The sequence below is a fragment of the Oncorhynchus mykiss genome, chromosome 18 (genome assembly GCF_013265735.2).
Source record: "Oncorhynchus mykiss isolate Arlee chromosome 18, USDA_OmykA_1.1, whole genome shotgun sequence".
Lineage (NCBI taxonomy): Eukaryota > Metazoa > Chordata > Actinopteri > Salmoniformes > Salmonidae > Oncorhynchus > Oncorhynchus mykiss.
In genome coordinates this window covers 10653164-10671424 of record NC_048582.1, presented here as the reverse complement: position 1 = coordinate 10671424, position 18261 = coordinate 10653164, and the positions used below count along the sequence as shown (strand labels likewise).

Below are 18261 nucleotides of genomic sequence, written 5' to 3'. Positions count from 1 at the left end.
AATATCTAAATACTGGGAAACACAGCAGGCGGCAATTAGCATTGGAGAGGTTGATTGGAGGGGGATTCCACTACTCGGAGTAGAGGGTGGAACTGCCTAATTAGCATTGGAGAGGTTGATTGGAGGGGGATTCCACTACTCGGAGTAGAGGGTGGAACTGCCTAATTAGCAGAACGAGAAGCAGGGATGCTTTTCTAATCAATGTAATCAGATGCAACAGCATAGAACGTGAGTCTATATGTTAAAGTGCCTCAATGTAGTTTAAACCAGTGGTGTATAACACTGGTCCTTAAAGGTGTTTGCTGGTTTCTGGGCTCACCTTATCATCAGAGACTGACTAGCACCTGAGAAACCAAGTGTGTGGTCTCTCGTCAATCAAGAAATTACGTTTAATAATCAATGAATGAGGAGAACCAGGACAATTGTGATAGGTTAAGAGGTACATGCTCCTTGTGTGAACTCACAGTTTAAATATTTGATAAGGAGGGTCATTAACATAGGTTAGGTTATAAGGCAGTTAAGACTGCCATATATACACTTTCATTGCCAAACTGTATACCATTGGCCTCCTGTTTATATCTACGGGGTATCCATTTCACAATGCAGTGGACTTGAGGTCGGCTGAGCCGGAGAGCGCTAGCGTTAGGTAAGACTGTTGTTTAATGCTTTACGTGTAGTAACATGCTGAATATAGTATTACCCTGCTGAGATATGATATTCCCCTAGATAAGGAGTAGTGGGTGGTGGACTTGCAAATGAATTACAAATAAGGACTGTACCCATTCATTTTCTGATGATACGGAGTGCATAATGCATAGCATGCTTTCCCCAATATCAGAAAAAAGAGGGAAGAATAAAAACAAATGGAGGGGGGGACGGAGAGTTAGCCTCATCGGTAAGACTACAAGAGCTAGCCTCGTCGGTAAGACTACAAGAGCTAGCCTCGTCGTAAGACTACAAGAGCTAGCCTCGTCGGTAAGACTACAAGAGCTAGCCTCGTCGGTAAGACTACAAGAGCTAGCCTCGTCGGTAAGACTACAAGAGCTAGCCTCGTCGGTAAGACTACAAGAGCTAGCCTCGTCGGTAAGACTACAAGAGCTAGCCTCGTCGGTAAGACTACAAGAGCTAGCCTCGTCGGTAAGACTACAAGAGCTAGCCTCGTCGGTAGGACTACAAGAGCTAGCCTCGTCGGTAAGACTACAAGAGCTAGCCTCATCGGTAAGACTACAAGAGCTAGCCTCGTCGGTAAGACTACAAGAGCTAGCCTCGTCGGTAAGACTACAAGAGCTAGCCTCGTCGGTAAGACTACAAGAGCTAGCCTCGTCGGTAAGACTACAAGATCTAGCCTTGTCGGTAAGACTACAAGCGCTAGCCTCGTCGGTAAGACTACAAGAGCTAGCCTCGTTGGTAAGACTACAAGCGCTAGCCTCGTCGGTAAGACTACAAGCGCCAGCCTCGTCGGTAAGACTACAAGAGAGTAAGGGAATTATACAACATTATTCCCAGTCAGACAGACAGACAGACAGAAAGACAGACAGACAGACAGACAGACAGACAGACAGACAGGGGGAGGGGCAGGGGGAGTGGCAGCAGAACTATCCACTATACATGCCAGCTTCTCAAACAAGCACATATAGTACATGAGTGCTCAGACCCAACACATTTTACAGACAGAAATCTGGAAACGACTCCAAAGACGTTTAGAGAGAAAGAGAGACAACAAGAGACAGAAAGAGAGGGAGAGGTGAAGGATTGGAGGAAAACACTGAGACATAGTGATAGAAAGAAGAGATATTGAAAGAGAGAGAGAGAGAGAGGAGGAAGGGAGGGAGGGAGGGGTGGACACAGGAGAGAACAGTGAGGATGAGCGGGCATTTGAGAGGAGACAGGAAGAGAAAGGAGAGAAATCCCACTTTCTCCCTATTTCCTGGTGAGGTGGCTGGAATCAAAGACGTCACACTGATTTACTAGCAGAAGATGTCACCGTGCCCTGGATACTTTGAGGTCCTTCAGAGTCCTTTATCACTGTAACCAGACTAGCTCTACTAAACAAGGTGGATCACTTATGTGAAGGGGATTCCTTTATCACTGTAACCAGACTAGCATTACTAAACAAGGTGGATCACTTATGTGAAGGGGATTCCTTTATCACTGTAACCAGACTAGCTCTACTAAACAAGGTGAATCACTTATGTGAAGGGGATTCCTTTAACACTCCAGTGTGGCGTAGCGGTCTAAGGCACTGCATCTCAGTGCTTGAGGCGTCACTACAGACCCTGGTTTGATTCCAGGCTGTATCACAGCGGTCTACGGCATTGCATCTCAGTGCTTGAGGCGTCACTACAGACCCTGGTTTGATTCCAGGCTGTATCTTCCGGCCGATGTAGACCGCCATTGTAAATAAGAATTTGTTGTTAACTGACTTGCCGAGTTAAATAAAGGTGAAGTAAAAATAAAAACGCTGCCAAGTCATTATGAACTGATACAGAACAGGTGGTATCTGGTGAGTAGAGCTGACTGTCCTATCCCGTCGTCGTACTGTGTGGAGCTAAACCCTCATAACTTGTTGGTTTTGTTGACTTCACTAGCCTGTGAGGTGGTCATATTAGGACAGCATCACACATAGTTGTGTGTCAGAGTCACAAAATACTACGGATGTGTGATTCGGTCCTAATATGGACACCATATACACCATGGACAAACTATGCCGTCCTAATATGGACACCATACACACCATGAAAGCATGATTCTGTCCTAGTATGGGCAGCGTATTACCGCTGTGAGTCTCAGATCACCTCTCTAACTGATCCAGCTGAGGGTCTCTACTCTCCACTCTGCTGTCTTCCAGGGGACATACTCATAATGCCCACCGCACAGCAGAGAAACGCAGGCTGATCCATGCTAAGAGAAAAGAACAAGGGCCAAAACCAATAGAACTACAATTTAAAAGATTCAAGGCTACAGTCTAGTGGTGAGTTCTGCATAATCAACCTATCCTTTTACTTTCCATAAGGGAGAGACAGAGAGATTCACGACATGGTGTGGGCAAAGGTGGTTGAATTCACCCAAAGTAATGATTCACCTGGACTGGGCACTTTCTCAGCCTCTTTATGTGTCTCATCCTCCCTGTGGTGAGCCATCATTCCAAGGTACGTCAGCAGGAGGGCTATCAGACAGCCTATAGGGAGGAGGTCAGAGACCTGGCAGTGTGGTACCAGAACAACAACCTCTCCCTCAATGTGATCAAGACAAAGGAGATGATTGTGGACTATAGGAAAAGGAGGACCGAGCACGCCCCCATTCTCATTGACGGGGCTGCAGTGGAGCAGGTTGTGAGCTTCAAGTTCCTTGGTGTCCACATCACCAACAAACTAACATTGTCCAAGCACACCAAGACAGTTGTGAAGAGGACACGACAAAACCTATTCCCCCTCAGGAGACTGAAAAGATTTGGCATGGGTCCTCAGATCCTCAAAAGGTTCTACAGCTGCACCATCAAGAGCATCCTGACTGGTTGCATCACTGCCTGGTATGGCAACTACTCGGCCTCCGATAGCAAGGAGCTACAGAGGGTAGTGCGTACGGCCCAGTACATCACTGGGGCCAAGCTTCCTGCCATCCAGGACCTCTATACCAAGCAGTGTCAGAGGAAGGCCCTAAAAATTGTCAAAGACTCCAGCCACCCTAGTCATAGACTGTTCTCTCTGCTACCGTACGGCATGCGGTACCGGAGCACCAAGTCTAGGTTCAAGAGGCTTCTAAACAGCTTCTACCCCTAAGCCATAAGACTCCTGAACAGCTAATCAAATGGCTACCCAGACTATTTACATTGCCCACCCCCCCCCCCCCAAGCCATAAGACTCCTGAACAGCTAATCAAATGGCTACCCAGACTATTTACATTGCCCACCCCCCCCCCCAAGCCATAAGACTCCTGAACAGCTAATCAAATGGCTACCCAGACTATTTACATTGCCCCCCCCCCCCCCCCAAGCCATAAGACTCCTGAACAGCTAATCAAATGGCTACCCAGACTATTTACATTGCCCCCCCCCCCCCCCCCAAGCCATAAGACTCCTGAACAGCTAATCAAATGGCTACCCAGACTATTTACATTGCCCACCCCCCTCTTTTACATGACTGCTGCTCTCTGTTATTATCTATGCATAGTCACTTTAATAACTCTACCTACATGTACATATTACCTCAATTACCTCGACTAACCGGTACCCCCTGTATTTTTCGTCGGTATTGTTTTAAACTGCATTGCTGGTTAAGGGCTTGTAAGTAAGCATTTCACTGTAAGGTTTCACCTGTTGTATTCGGCACATGTGACAAATACAATTTGATTTGATTTGATTATGACAGCAAAACTCTTTTAAATAAAGTGTATTGTAATTAAATAAAAGCTTTTCTTCCTTAGAATTGTGATCATGTCATTCAGACACACATTTGTTGATTGTGAGAACCTTATTTTGAGACCAAGTTACAGACCACTTCAAGGCTCTTGCTCGCCTCCCGCTAATCTCCTTTGAAAGAGCTTTCTGTGTTACACATGAGTCTCAGACTGCAGTCCATCTACCAACCAATACGATCTTATCTAAGCTTCTATGATGTAGGATAATGCATTGCCAACTGGTTATAAACAGACACCACCAAGACTTAATAGACGGGTTATAACCAGACACCTGACTTAATAGACTGGGTATAACCAGACACATGACTTAATAGACTGGGTATAACCAGACACCACAGACACATGACTTAATAGACTGGGTATAGCCAGACACCTGACTTAATAGACTGGGTATAAAATCTATGGATTACTTTGAATTACTTTGATAAAGTTGTCTATAAATCTGTCTCTGAATGTGCTAGAGTGACAAAAACAAGACACACTGTAAGGATTGCAGACATGTGCTTTGCCAGTAGCTGTGACGTAAGGTTCAGTCAGGAGTTGATGGACAGTTGCAAGAGCGAATGAAACGGTAGGAGGGACAGCCCAGCTTCAAGTGGCATCAGATTTCACATTCTACGTGAAACAGGCAGAGGAGATACACTCCTGTGTCCGTAAGAACCAGGGCTACTGCTCAATGTAAGCCATTTCAATCTACGGTGTCTACAGATCGACTTATAAGGGGAAATGTCGGTCGGAACCGGTACCAGAACCCTGCAGGTCCCCTAAACAGGGGACTTTATTAAATGAATATAGAATTCCATTCTTCTTTTTGATGCCTTATTGAGACAATACAGATACAGATGAGGAGGCTAGACTCAGGACCAAAGGCAGAGGCAGGGATTGAACCCCGGTCTCTGGGATGAGATACATTTGATAGCTCCAGGTGTGTGACTACTAGGCCACAGACGGCACAACTATCTTTAATTCACCTTGGCTACAGAACATGCCACGTCATGGGCCATTCGTTGTGACTCACAGTTCAAACTGCTCCATGAAACAACCTAGTATCCGAGCCGGCTACTCTGTAAACAGAAAAGTTCATTAACTGAAACACGAGCCATTTCATCTCCCTGCACAAAAGGGCGTCCGACTTAATTTGTCTAAATATTAAACTCGAGTGCAAAAAATGATATTAAAAGAGTGGGATATTAAATTGGCTTTAGCTGTGGGTGGGTGTAACGTTAGGAAACTCTCTGCTATATTCTCCTCCTTCCTGAACCCTCCACCTCCTCCCCCTCCCTCCTCCCGCTCTGTGGACCACTTTGTCTACCACTTCGAAAAGAAGGTCGACAACATCCGCTTTCCATTTACTCCGTCTATTGAGTCCACTGGTCCCACTCACACAGAACTACCCTTCGCCTTGACCTCTTTCTCCCCTCTATCTCCAGATGAAATCCTGTGACTAGTGATGTCCGGCCCCCTGACAACCTATCCACTCAACCCCTTTCCCTCTTCCCTTCTTGAGACTATCTCTGGAGGTCTTTGCCTATTCCTCACTTCCCTCATCAACTCATCCCTGACTACTGTCTGCGTCCCCTCTAACCACTGGCTGCGTCCCCTCTGACCACTGGCTGCGTCCCCTCTGACTACTGGCTGCGTCCCCTCTGACTACTGGCTGCATCCCCTCTGACCACTGGCTGCGTCCCCTCTGACTACTGGCTGCGTCCCCTCTGACCACTGGCTGCGTCCCCTCTGACTACTGGCTGCGTCCCCTCTGACCACTGGCTGCGTCCCCTCTGACTACTGGCTGCGTCCCCTCCCCTCCTCAAGATACCAACACACAAACCATCTACAGACCGGTAATCCCTTCTTTCTTTTCTTTCCAAACTCTGACCACCTCTCTCGCTATCACTCCCAGAATGACCTGCACCACATGCTCTCACTACTGGTGTCCCCCAGGGCTTGGTTCTAGGCCCTTTCCTTTGCTCTCTATTCACTCGGCTCCGTCATATCTTCACATGGTCTCTCATATCATTGTTATGTGTATGACACTCAACTACCTTCTCCCTTCTGAGACCGAGGTGGCGACTCGCATTTCTGCTTGGATGTCAGGCCACCATCTCAAGCTCAACCTCGACAAGACAGAGATGCTCTTCCTCCCGAGGAAGGTCTGCCCACTCCAAGACCTCTCCATCACGGTTGACAACTCAATGGTGTCCCCCTCCCAGAGTGCAAATAACCTTGGCGTGACCCTGGACAACACCCTGATGTTCTATGCAAACATCAAAGCAGTGACTGTAGATTCATGCTCTACAATATCTGCAGAGTATGACACTACCTCACACAGGAAGTGGTGCAGGTCCTAATCCAGGTACATGTCATCTCCTGTCTGGACTACTGCAACTCCCAGCTTGTGCCATCAAACCCCTGCAACTTACGTCGCAACCCACCTGGTGTTCAAGGTTTCCAAATTCTCCCATGTCTCCCCCCTCTTCCGCACACTGGCTTCCAGTCGAAGTTCACATCCACTACAAGACCATGGTGCTTGCCTACGGAGCAGCCAGGGGAACTGCCCCTCCCTACTTTCAAGCTAGGCTTAAACCCTACACCCCAAACCGAGCACTCTGTTCTGCCAGCTCCGGTCCAGTCCAAGCTTTTCTCTGTCCTGGCATCCCAACGGTGGAACCCCCTTCCCCCTGACGCTAGGACAGCAGAGTCCCTGCCCATCATCCGAAGAAAAAAACTACTTGTCCTGATCTGTCCCACTACCCCCCCCCATAACAAAAATGAATATAATAAATATCACCCTTGCCTTTCGTGAACTAACACTCGCACTTGACCTTTAGCCTACTAGCGCTGATTTTTCTGATAGCTACTTTGTTAAGGAACATTTTACTTACTATGAGACTATGTGGTTGTCCCACCTAGCTACCTTAAGATGAATGCACTAACTATAAGTCACTCTGCATAAGAGCATCTGCTAAACAAATGACATTTTAAATGTCAAAATGTGTGAAGCGAAGGTTGAACACAACCATTTATTTTAAAATAAATGTCAGAGGATTCTTCTATTCTATGACATTATAATACATGTTCTGTGTATTCTGATACTATTCCGCCACTTAGCAAAGCTAAAGATTCTACATTACTACAATTTGCTTGGTTTCGTGAAAGCACAATCCGTGACACCCACTGCTGTTCAATGGTAATTTGTACAGCCATTGGTTTTGAAGAGTATAAACACCTTATGGGCTTAAGCTGCCTCAGGCTATAATAACCTCATATTCAACTCTCTTTTAATGCTTTACAATATATTTCTTTGTACACCTTTCATGAAAATATCTAGGACAGACAGTCTTTGCATCCATAGCTCAGTCAATGGATATGATAGTGGTATCATTCCCCAAGCACCATCCCTCAGCAAACCATGGAGAGGCCAGAGTTATCATTCCCCCAGCCCCATCCCTCAGCAAACCATGGAGAGGCCAGAGTTATCATTCCCCCAGCCCCATCCCTGAGCAAACCATAGAGAGGCCAGAGTTATCATTCCCCCAGCCCCATCCCTCAGCAAACCATGGAAAGGCCAGAGTTATCATTCCCCCAGCCCCATCCCTCAGAAAACCATGGAACGGCCACAGTTATCATTCCCCCAGCCCCATCCCTCAGCAAACCATGGAACGGCCACAGTTATCATTCCCCCAGCCCCATCCCTCAGAAAACCATGGAAAGACCACAGTTATCATTCCCCCAGCCCCATCCCTCAGCAAACCATGGAGAGGCCAGAGTTACCATTCCCCCAGCACCATCCCTCAGCAAACCATGGAGAGGCCAGAGTTATCATTCCCCCAGCCCCATCCCTGAGCAAACCCTGGAGAGGCCAGAGTTGTCATTCCCCCAGCCCCATCCCTCAGCAAACCATGGAAAGGCCAGAGTTATCATTCCCCCAGCCCCATCCCTCAGAAAACCATGGAACGGCCACAGTTATCATTCCCCCAGCCCCATCCCTCAGCAAACCATGGAAAGACCACAGTTATCATTCCCCCAGCCCCATCCCTCAGCAAACCATGGAACGGCCACAGTTATCATTCCCCCAGCCCATCCCTCAGAAAACCATGGAAAGACCACAGTTATCATTCTCCCAGCCCCATCCCTCAGCAAACCATGGAAAGGCCAGAGTTATCATTCCCCCAGCCCCATCCCTCAGCAAACCATGGAAAGACCACAGTTATCATTCCCCCAGTCTCATCCCTCAACAAACCATGGAGGCCACAGTTACCATTCCCCCAGGCACATCCCTCAGCAAACCATGGAGGCCACAGTTTTGATTGAGATAGAACATAAGACCATGAGGAAATGTTTGAGAGATCAAGAGAAGAAGAGTGATGGACAGATGGAGAGAAGGACAGAACAATAAGCAGGCTAGGGGATAGAGAGAAGGAGGAAATGATAGAGAGATAGAGAGAAGCACAGAACAATAAGCAGGCTAGAGAGATAGAGAGAAGGAGGAAGTGATAGAGAGATAGAGAGAAGGACAGAACAATAAGCAGGCTAGAGAGATAGAGAGAAGGAGGAAGTGATAGAGAGACAGAGAGAATGAGGATGTGATAGAGAGATAGAGAGAAGGAGGAAGTGATAGAGAGATAGAGAGAATGAGGAAGTGATAGAGAGATAGAGAGAATGAGGAAGTGATAGAGAGATAGAGAGAAGGAGGAAGTGATAGAGAGATAGAGAGAAGGAGAAAACAATAAGCAGGCTAGAGAGATAGAGAGAAGGAGTAAGTGATAGAGAGATAGAGGACAGAACAATAAGCAGGTTAGAGAGATAGAGAGAAGGAGTAAGTGATAGAGAGATAGAGAAGGACAGAACAATAAGCAGGTTAGAGAGATAGAGAGAAGGAGGAAGTGATAGAGAGATAGAGAAGGACAGAACAATAAGCAGGTTAGAGAGATAGAGAGAATGAGGAAGTGATAGAGAGAAGCACAGAACAATAAGCAGGCTAGAGAGATAGAGAGAATGAGGACGTGATAGAGAGATAGAGAGAAGGAGAAAACAATGAGCAGGCTAGAGAGATAGAGAGAAGGAGGAAGTGATAGAGAGATAGAGAGAAGGAGGAAGTGATAGAGAGATAGAGAGAAGGAGGAAGTGATAGAGAGATAGAGAGAAGGAGAAAACAATAAGCAGGCTAGGGAGATAGAGAGAAGGAGGAAGTGATAGAGAGATAGAGAGAAGGACAGAACAATAAGCAGGCTAGGGAGATAGAGAGAAGGAGGACGTGAGAGAAATGGAAAGATGGTGTGACTGAGTCAGACAGGTGAGTTTAGATTAGTCTGCACTGGGCCCCTGACCTGTGAGGTTGCGAAGGCCCAGCTGTCTGAGGCCGTAGAAGCCGTCGCGGCGGTAGTTGAGGAAGATGGCCAGGGCGTAGCGTCCCTCGTAAAGCTTGGTGCCCCGCACGATGCGAAGGTTCTCCAGGGGCAGGGAGTCAAACTGGTTCAGAGCTACCAGCACATAGCCTGTCACCTCTCGGATAGACTAGAGGAAGCAGGGAGAGAGAGAGCGAGAGAGAGAGAGAGAGAGAGAGAGAGAGCGAGAGGGAGAGAGAGATGCAGACAGAGAGAGAGAAACAGAGAGAGAGAAACAGAAAGAGAAAAAGAGTGAAAGAGAGAGCAAGAGAGAGAAAGAAACAGAAAGAGAGAAAGAGAGAGTGAGAGATGCAGAGAGAAACAGAAAGAGAGAAAGAGAGAGAGAGAGAGAGAGAGAGGGATGCAGACAGAGAGAGAGAGAGTGGCAAAGTTAGAGAAATTTACAGTCAGGCCACTATTTATTGAAGTACATCTTCAACAGACTACCTGATCTATCCCCCCAAACTTCCTGTAGATCAACCTAGTCTCATCTATCCCCCCAAACTTCCTGTAGATCAACCTAGTCCGGATCTGTCCCCCTAAGCTTCCTGCAGATCAACCTAGTCCTTATCTGTCCCCCCAAACTTCCTGTAGATCAACCTAGTCCGGATCTGTCCCCCCAAACTTCCTGTAGATCAACCTAGTCCTTATCTGTCCCCCCAAACTTCCTGTAGATCAACCTAGTCTCATCTGTCCCCCCAAACTTCCTGTAGATCAACCTAGTCCGGATCTGTCCCCCCAAACTTCCTGTCGATCAACCTAGTCCGGATCTGTCCCCCCAAACTTCCTGTCGATCAACCTAGTCCGGATCTGTCCCCCCAATTTTTGTTTGTTTACTTCATCTATCTTGCACATAAATGTGTATGTGTTGAACTGTTCAACAATATTTGCTTGTATAAACCAGCATTGTGTACTGAGCTAAGAAAGGCATCTTGAATGATGGCTCATTGTTAATAATTTGGTGGAGGATGTTTTGTAGAGCACTTCTTCAGACAGCAGCTTGTCCTCAGCTCAGGATTGCTGCTTTGGAGAAGCCAGTTGAAAATAAAAACTTTGTCTACTTGTGCCAAGCAGTTTACTTGGGGGCTAGAAGTACGTCCAATCACAGAGCTGTAATAACACTGGGCGAGATAATGAGCTCTGGAGCCCTGCCGTCAATCATCCTGACAGCCAATCGCAAGCTGACACATGCTATCATTACCGGGACCTGGGCTTCGTTCAGTCAGTGGGATGGCTTTACTTTGTGGAGGTGTGTGTGTGTCCGTGTAAAAATCAGGCGGCAGGTTATACTGGTCCCAGATCAGTCCCTATGCACCAGCTACCTCTCCCTGGGTCTCTGTGGTCATTAAAAATACATCTGACGTGCTGACACAGCACGTCAACTGACTGCTATCATCCGCACGCCAGACACGGTAACACAGTCGCTCGCTGCACTAGTCACCACTGGCAGCTCCAATCACAACACTACATTATAGGAGCCCGAATGGCCGACAATTTCTTATAGGATCCATATGGATGGCAGTGCATGCACAATATAGACTCATTTAATTGCTAAGTATCTCTAGAGAGGCTCTTACCATTTGATGGCTGAATTATTCAACGTTGTGGCCGGGGTTCTGGGCTCTCGGTAAATTTACTGAAGCACTTGTATTTTGTCAGTGGCCCCGCAGCACCGCGGCACAATTGATATTCAGTGATATAACGGAGGAGTTACATGACATTACTCATATAAGAATTCCTAATGGGGTCCGTATAGGAACGTGAAAAGTTGTTTGAAATGATAAGTTAGGGGGGGAAACGATCCGAGGCTATGGGATGATTATAAAGAGTGGTTTTAATGAGTAGAGACAGGTCAGTAATGATGTTGCTGATTGGTTAGGAGCGGGGTGGAGAAGAGCTGGTTTGATTTGTCTTGACCTTAGGGGAGACTCGGGGAGAGGGACAGCTCAAAACAAGCCATGGGTGTGTCTGAAATGGTACCTCACTCACTAATGCACTACGTTTGATCAGAGCCCTATATGGATCCACGTCCAAAGTAGTGCACTGTTAAAGGAACTGGGTGACATTTTGGACACATGCCTGGCTGTATTTTCCCTTCCTGATGACAGCCAGGTTACCAAGCAGAGTAGCTTCATTCATTCATTAATTCATTCAGTCAGTCAGTCAGTCAGTCTCATTCAGTCAGTCAGTCATTCAGTCAGTCATTCATTCAGTCATTCAGTCAGTCATTCATTCAGTCTTCATTCATTCCTTCAGTCAGTCAGTCAGTCTTAGTCAGTCAGTCATTTATGCAGTCCTTCAGTCAGTCATTCAGTCAGTCAGTCGTGCAGTCCTTCAGTCAGTCAGTCAGTCTTAGTCAGTCAGTCATTCATGCAGTCCTTCAGTCAGTCATTCAGTCAGTCAGTCAGTCGTGCAGTCAGTCAGTCATTCAGTCAGTCAGTCCGTAATTCATTCAGTCAGTCATTCAGTCAGTTAGTCCATAATTCAGTCAGTCAGTCAGTCAGTCTACATGGACTGCTCACTTTGGGCTTTATTGAAATACAATGTACAGAGGAGAAGAAAGAGGAGACAAAACACTGTTTTATTAGCGTGATTATAATGCGTCAATCACTGGGAATTAAAACAAAACACAACAAAGAATCTGTGTCAATGCTGTTTTGAGTGAGACGTTATTCATAAGAGACTTCCTTTGGAATGTTTTCCAATAACATTTCATATTACCAGGAATAAGTGTAAGAAAACCTTTTAATGCTCTCAAACTTCAACGTTTTCTCCTGAACATTCTGTCATTAGGTTATAGTCAAACTCAAACAGCTATTCAACAACACTCACTACAAATCTGTGACTTTTTCATTCTCCGACAGAAGAAGTATGATTCCAACATTAGATGTTACTGTGGGGGCTTTGTGATGTGGTTCCCAAGAATGGTGAGGCATGATGTTTCTCTTTCAGCGAGGGTGACCTCACACTAACCCTTGTGTTTGGTGCCCCGGGCCGGATATGATCCATCATTGGCCCCGGCATCATTAGCTCGGCAGTAACATCCCTATGCCTGCCGAGGATGCTTTCGCAGGGCCACAGGGATGTTGCTCTGCTCTAGACCTATCTGCAGGAGCCTCAGGCTGGCGGACGGCCCCAGCCCCGTTGCGGTGGTGATGGTGCCTCGTTCCCAGTGCCAGCCTCCGGGCACCGACGGCAAACCATGGAGAACCGACAGAGAATTGGCTCAAACTGTTGCTTAGCAATGCCTAGCAACACAAGGAAAGTCTTTCAGCACCAGCCACCAGTGGAGAGATGAGAGATGAGAGGGAGAGATGAGAGATGAGAGGGAGAGATGAGAGATGAGAGAAGAGAGATGAGAGATGAGAGATGAGGGAGAGATGAGAGATGAGAGGGAGAGATGAGAGGGAGAGATGAGAGGGAGAGATGAGAGATGAGAGACGAGAGGGAGAGATGAGAGATGAGAGGGAGAGATGAGAGATGAGAGATGAGAGATGAGAGGGAGAGATGAGAGATGAGAGATGAGAGGGAGAGGTGAGAGATGAGAGATGAGAGATGAAAGATGAGAGACGAGAGACGAGAGATGAGAGATGAGAGATGAGAGATGAGAGATGAGAGGGAGCGATGAGAGGGAGAGGGGGAAATAAGAAATGCATGGAGGGATAATTCTGCTTTGTAATTTAGCTCATTCAATTAAACGATTAACACTTTGCTGTGTTTTTCATCACCCTCTTTTGGATACATTTTTTAAAACTTTGACACTATTTAATTTCCTTCTGCTCTTAAATTGCATTTAGAGAGCCACCGGCTCAATATTTTCTGTGGAATAGAAGTAGCTAGCAGGAGGAGATGATGTGGAAAGGATGAAGAGAGAAGAAGATAGCAGGAGGAGAGGATGAAGAGAGAAGAAGGTAGCAGGAGGAGAAAATGAAGAGAGAAGAAGGTAGCAGGAGGAGAGGATGAAGAGAGAAGAAGGTAGCAGGAGGAGACACTGAAGAGAGAAGAAGGTAGCAGGAGGAGAAGATGAAGAGAGAAGAAGGTAGCAGGAGGAGAGGTTGAAGTGAGAAGAAGGTAGCTGGAGGAGAGGATGAAGCGAGAAGAAGGTAGCAGGAGGAGAGGATGAAGTGAGAAGAAGGTAGCTGGAGGAGAGGATGAAGCGAGAAGAAGGTAGCAGGAGGAGACACTGAAGAGAGAAGAAGGTAGCAGGAGGAGAAAATGAAGAGAGAAGAAGGTAGCAGGAGGAGAAAATGAAGAGAGAAGAAGGTAGCAGGAGGAGAGGATGAAGCGAGAAGAAGGTAGCAGGAGGAGACACTGAAGAGAGAAGAAGGTAGCAGGAGGAGAAGATGAAGAGAGAAGAAGGTAGCAGGAGGAGAGGATGAAGAGAGAAGAAGGTAGCAGGAGGAGAGGATGAAGCGAGAAGAAGGTAGCAGGAGGAGAAGATGAAGAGAGAAGAAGGTAGCAGGAGGAGAGGATGAAGAGAGAAGAAGGTAGCAGGAGGAGAGGATGAAGCGAGAAGAAGGTAGCAGGAGGAGAGGATGAAGCGAGAAGAAGGTAGCTGGAGGAGAGGATGAAGCGAGAAGAAGGTAGCTGGAGGAGAGGATGAAGCGAGAAGGTAGCAGGAGGAGAAGATGAAGAGAGAAAAAGGTAGCAGGAGGAGAAGATGAAGAGAGAAGAAGGTAGCAGGAGGAGAGAAGAAGGTAGCAGGAAGAGAGACTGAAGAAAGAAGAAGGTAGCAGGAGGAGAAGATGAAGAGAGAAAACGGTAGCAGGAGGAGAAAAGAAGGTAGCAGGAGGAGAGACTGAAGAGAGAAGAAGGTAGCAGGAGGAGAAGATGAAGAGAGAAAAAGGTAGCAGGAGGAGAGACTGAAGAGAGAAGAAGGTAACAGGAGGAGAAGATGAAGAGAGAAGAAGGTAGCAGGAGGAGAAGATGAAGAGAGAAAAAGGTAGCAGGAGGAGAAGATGAAGAGAGAAGAAGGTAGCAGGAGAGGGAAGAGAGGATGAGTAGAAGAGAGATGAGAAAGACCCAGGGGAAGATAAACAGAAGCACCTGCATTTCCTCTCCCTCTCTCCCTCCCTCCCTCTCTCCCTCCCTCTCTCCCTCCCTCCCTCCCTCCCTCTCTCTCTCTCTCTCTCTCCATCTTGACTTTTATGAAAACACATCTGGAGAGATGCAGCTTAAAGAACAGTACTTTCCTTCATGCCAATAACCTTAAATGTGATGAGAGTTCTCTCAGGCTCTAAGAAGATAAACCCTGAACAAATAAAACGTGATTGATTCATAGAGGGGAATCCCCCAAACGATGGCCTGGTTGTTCCTCTCACAGATGTGGTTAGAATCATGGAATTCTAATAACGCTGTGTGATATAGAGTAGAATAGAACATTGTTAGACTACAATGGAAGACACACTACTATGCAAAAGTACATTCTCCATCTCCAACACAGACACTCACACACACTCATCAACAAGCACCTGCCTCTGCTGCCGTGACAACCAAGCTCAAAGCTCCAAGGCGCAGGCGGAGGCACAGCGGGTCACCTTCCCATCATGCATTGCGTTGACTCGGCAGCGTCAGTTCTCGTAACAATGGCGAGCAATTAGCAAAAACACTGTTGTACAGTCAGTCAAACAAAGACTAGTGCAGTCCCACCAGCCTCCTCTTCCCTCTCCACACCGGCCTCCTCTTCCCTCTCCCCACCGGCCTCCTCTACCCTCTCCCCACCGGCCTCCTCTACCCTCTCCCCACCGGCCTCCTCTACCCTCTCCCCACCGGCCTCCTCTTCCCTCTCCCCACCGGCCTCCTCTTCCCTCTCCCCACCGGCCTCCTCTACCCTCTCCCCACCGGCCTCCTCTACCCTCTCCCCACCGGCCTCCTCTTCCCTCTCCCCACCGGCCTCCTCTACCCTCTCCCCACCGGCCTCCTCTTTCCTCTCCCCACCGACCTCCTCTTTCCTCTCCCCACCGGCCTCCTCTTCCCTCTCCCCACCGGCCTCCTCTTTCCTCTCCCCACCGGCCTCCTCTACCCTCTCCCCACCGGCCTCCTCTTCCCTCCTCCCACCGGCCTCCTCTTCCCTCTCCCCACCGGCCTCCTCTACCCTCTCCCCACCGGCCTCCTCTACCCTCTCCCCACCGGCCTCCTCTACCCTCTCCCCACCGGCCTCCTCTACCCGCTCCCCACCGGCCTCCTCTTTCCTCTCCCCACCGGCCTCCTCTACCCTCTCCCCACCGGCTTCCTCTACCCTCTCCCCACCGGCCTCCTCTTCCCTCTCCCCACCGGCCTCCTCTTCCCTCTCCCCACCGGCCTCCTCTTTCCTCTCCCCACCGGCCTCCTCTACCCTCTCCCCACCGGCCTCCTCTTCCCTCTCCACACCGGCCTCCTCTTCCCTCTCCCCACCGGCCTCCTCTACCCTCTCCCCACCGGCCTCCTCTACCCTCTCCCCACCGGCCTCCTCTACCCTCTCCCCACCGGCCTCCTCTTCCCTCTCCCCACCGGCCTCCTCTTCCCTCTCCCCACCGGCCTCCTCTTCCCTCTCCCCACCGGCCTCCTCTTCCCTCTCCCCACCGGCCTCCTCTTCCCTCTCCCCCCTGCCTCCTCTTCCCTCTCCCCACCGGCCTCCTCTTCCCTCTCCCCCATGCCTCCTCTTCCTTCTTCCCCCTGCCTCCTCTTCCCTCTCCCCTGCCTCCTCTTCCCTCTCCCCCCTGCCTCCTCTTCCCTCTCCCCACCGGCCTCCTCTTCCCTCTCCCCTGCCTCCTCTTCCTTCTTCCCCCTGCCTCCTCTTCCCTCTCCCCCCTGCCTCCTCTTCCCTCTCCCCCCTGCCTCCTCTTCCTTCTTCCCCCTGCCTCCTCTTCCTTCTTCCCCATGCCTCCTCTTCCCTCTCCCCCTGCCTCCTCTTCCCTATCCTCACCGGCCTCTTCTTCCCTCTCTAGATCTCTGTTTCTCCTCCAGACCATTTGTGAATTTGACATTTGTTTGTAAATTGTTCTTGGCAACTTCAGGGATAGTCAGCGTTGAGAGGGAAACAACAGCCAGGCTTGATTAATTTATTATACAGCTTCATCTAGCTGACATCTCTGTGTTTGCCTACACTGTATGTGACGCAGGGTTTATCGCTCCAGTACCAGTCCTCCGGGACATGTTAGTGTGTGCTGTGTGTGCTCTATGTGTGTGTGTGTTTGCTGTGTGTGCATGTGTGTGTGTGTTAGCTCGCACTGAGGGAATGAATACTTATCCAGCCATAATTACAGTAGTTACCAGCATGTGACCAATCAACATAAAACATATTTGAATCAGCATTTCATTTAGTTTGTGTTTGGTGCAACACACACATATCTATTAGGTGATGGTTGGAGGCTTGCATGTTTCTGCTTAACCCACAAACTTAACGTTGAAATCTGCTCTAAGAGTATTCCTCATATACAGTGCAGAGACACATCTGGTCAGTATAGAGACCAGAGAGAGGGATGAGACCAGGAAGTGAAGAGAAGAAAAAGAGTGTGTAAGATTGGTACATAGAGAGAGCAGAAATATTGGAGAGAAGAGATCGGGGAGACATGGAACAAGTGGAGAGAAGAGATATAGGGGACATGGAACAAGTGGAGAGAAGAGATATAGGGGACATGGAACAAGTGGAGAGAAGAGATATAGGGGACATGGAACAAGTGGAGAGAAGAGGTATAGGGGACATGGAACAAGTGGAGAGAAGAGATATAGGGGACATGGAACAAGTGGAGAGAAGAGATCGGGGAGACATGGAACAAGTGGAGAGAAGAGATCGGGGAGACATGGAACAAGTGGAGAGAAGAGACATACTGAAGGAGATATGTAACAAGTGGAGAGAAGAGACATACTGTAGAAGACATGTAACAAGTGAGGAGAAGAGACATACTGTAGGAGATATGTAACAAGTGAGGAGAAGAGACATACTGTAGGAGATATGTAATAAGTGAGGAGAAGAGACATACTGTAGGAGATATGTAACAAGTGAGGAGAAGAGACATACTGTAGGAGATATGTAACAAGTGAGGAGAAGAGACATACTGTAGGAGATATGTAACAAGTGAGGAGGGGAGAGGAGGCTGGTGAGGACAAGAGGTTAGAGATGGGTAATGGCTGAGGGAGAGAGGAAATAAGAGAAGGGAGATGGAGAGATGAGGAGAGATGGATAGATGGGTAGATGGAGAGATGGGTAGATGGAGAGAGATGGGTAGATGGAGACATGGGTAGATGGAGAGATGGGTAGATGGAGAGATAGATAGATGGAGAGATGGGTAGATGGGTAGATGGAGAGATGGGTAGATGGAGAGATGGAGAGATGGGTAGATGGAGAGATGGGTAGATGGAGAGATGGAGAGATGGGTAGATGGGGAGATGGAGAGATGAGTAGATGGAGAGATGGGTAGATGGAGAGATGGGTAGATGGGGAGATGGAGAGATGGAGAGATGGGTAGATGGAGAGATGGGT

General features: G+C 48.2%; 1 protein-coding gene across 1 annotated transcript in view; it reads right to left on the bottom strand.

Annotated features, from left to right (window-relative positions):
* Positions 1-18261, bottom strand: part of LOC110510737 (receptor tyrosine-protein kinase erbB-4-like) — a 466703-nt gene that overhangs the window by 184906 nt on the left and 263536 nt on the right. Inside the window, exon 3 of the mRNA XM_036951778.1 lies at positions 9744-9930. Within this exon, the coding sequence (XP_036807673.1) occupies positions 9744-9930 (187 nt within the window). The remainder of the gene's footprint in view (positions 1-9743; positions 9931-18261) is intronic.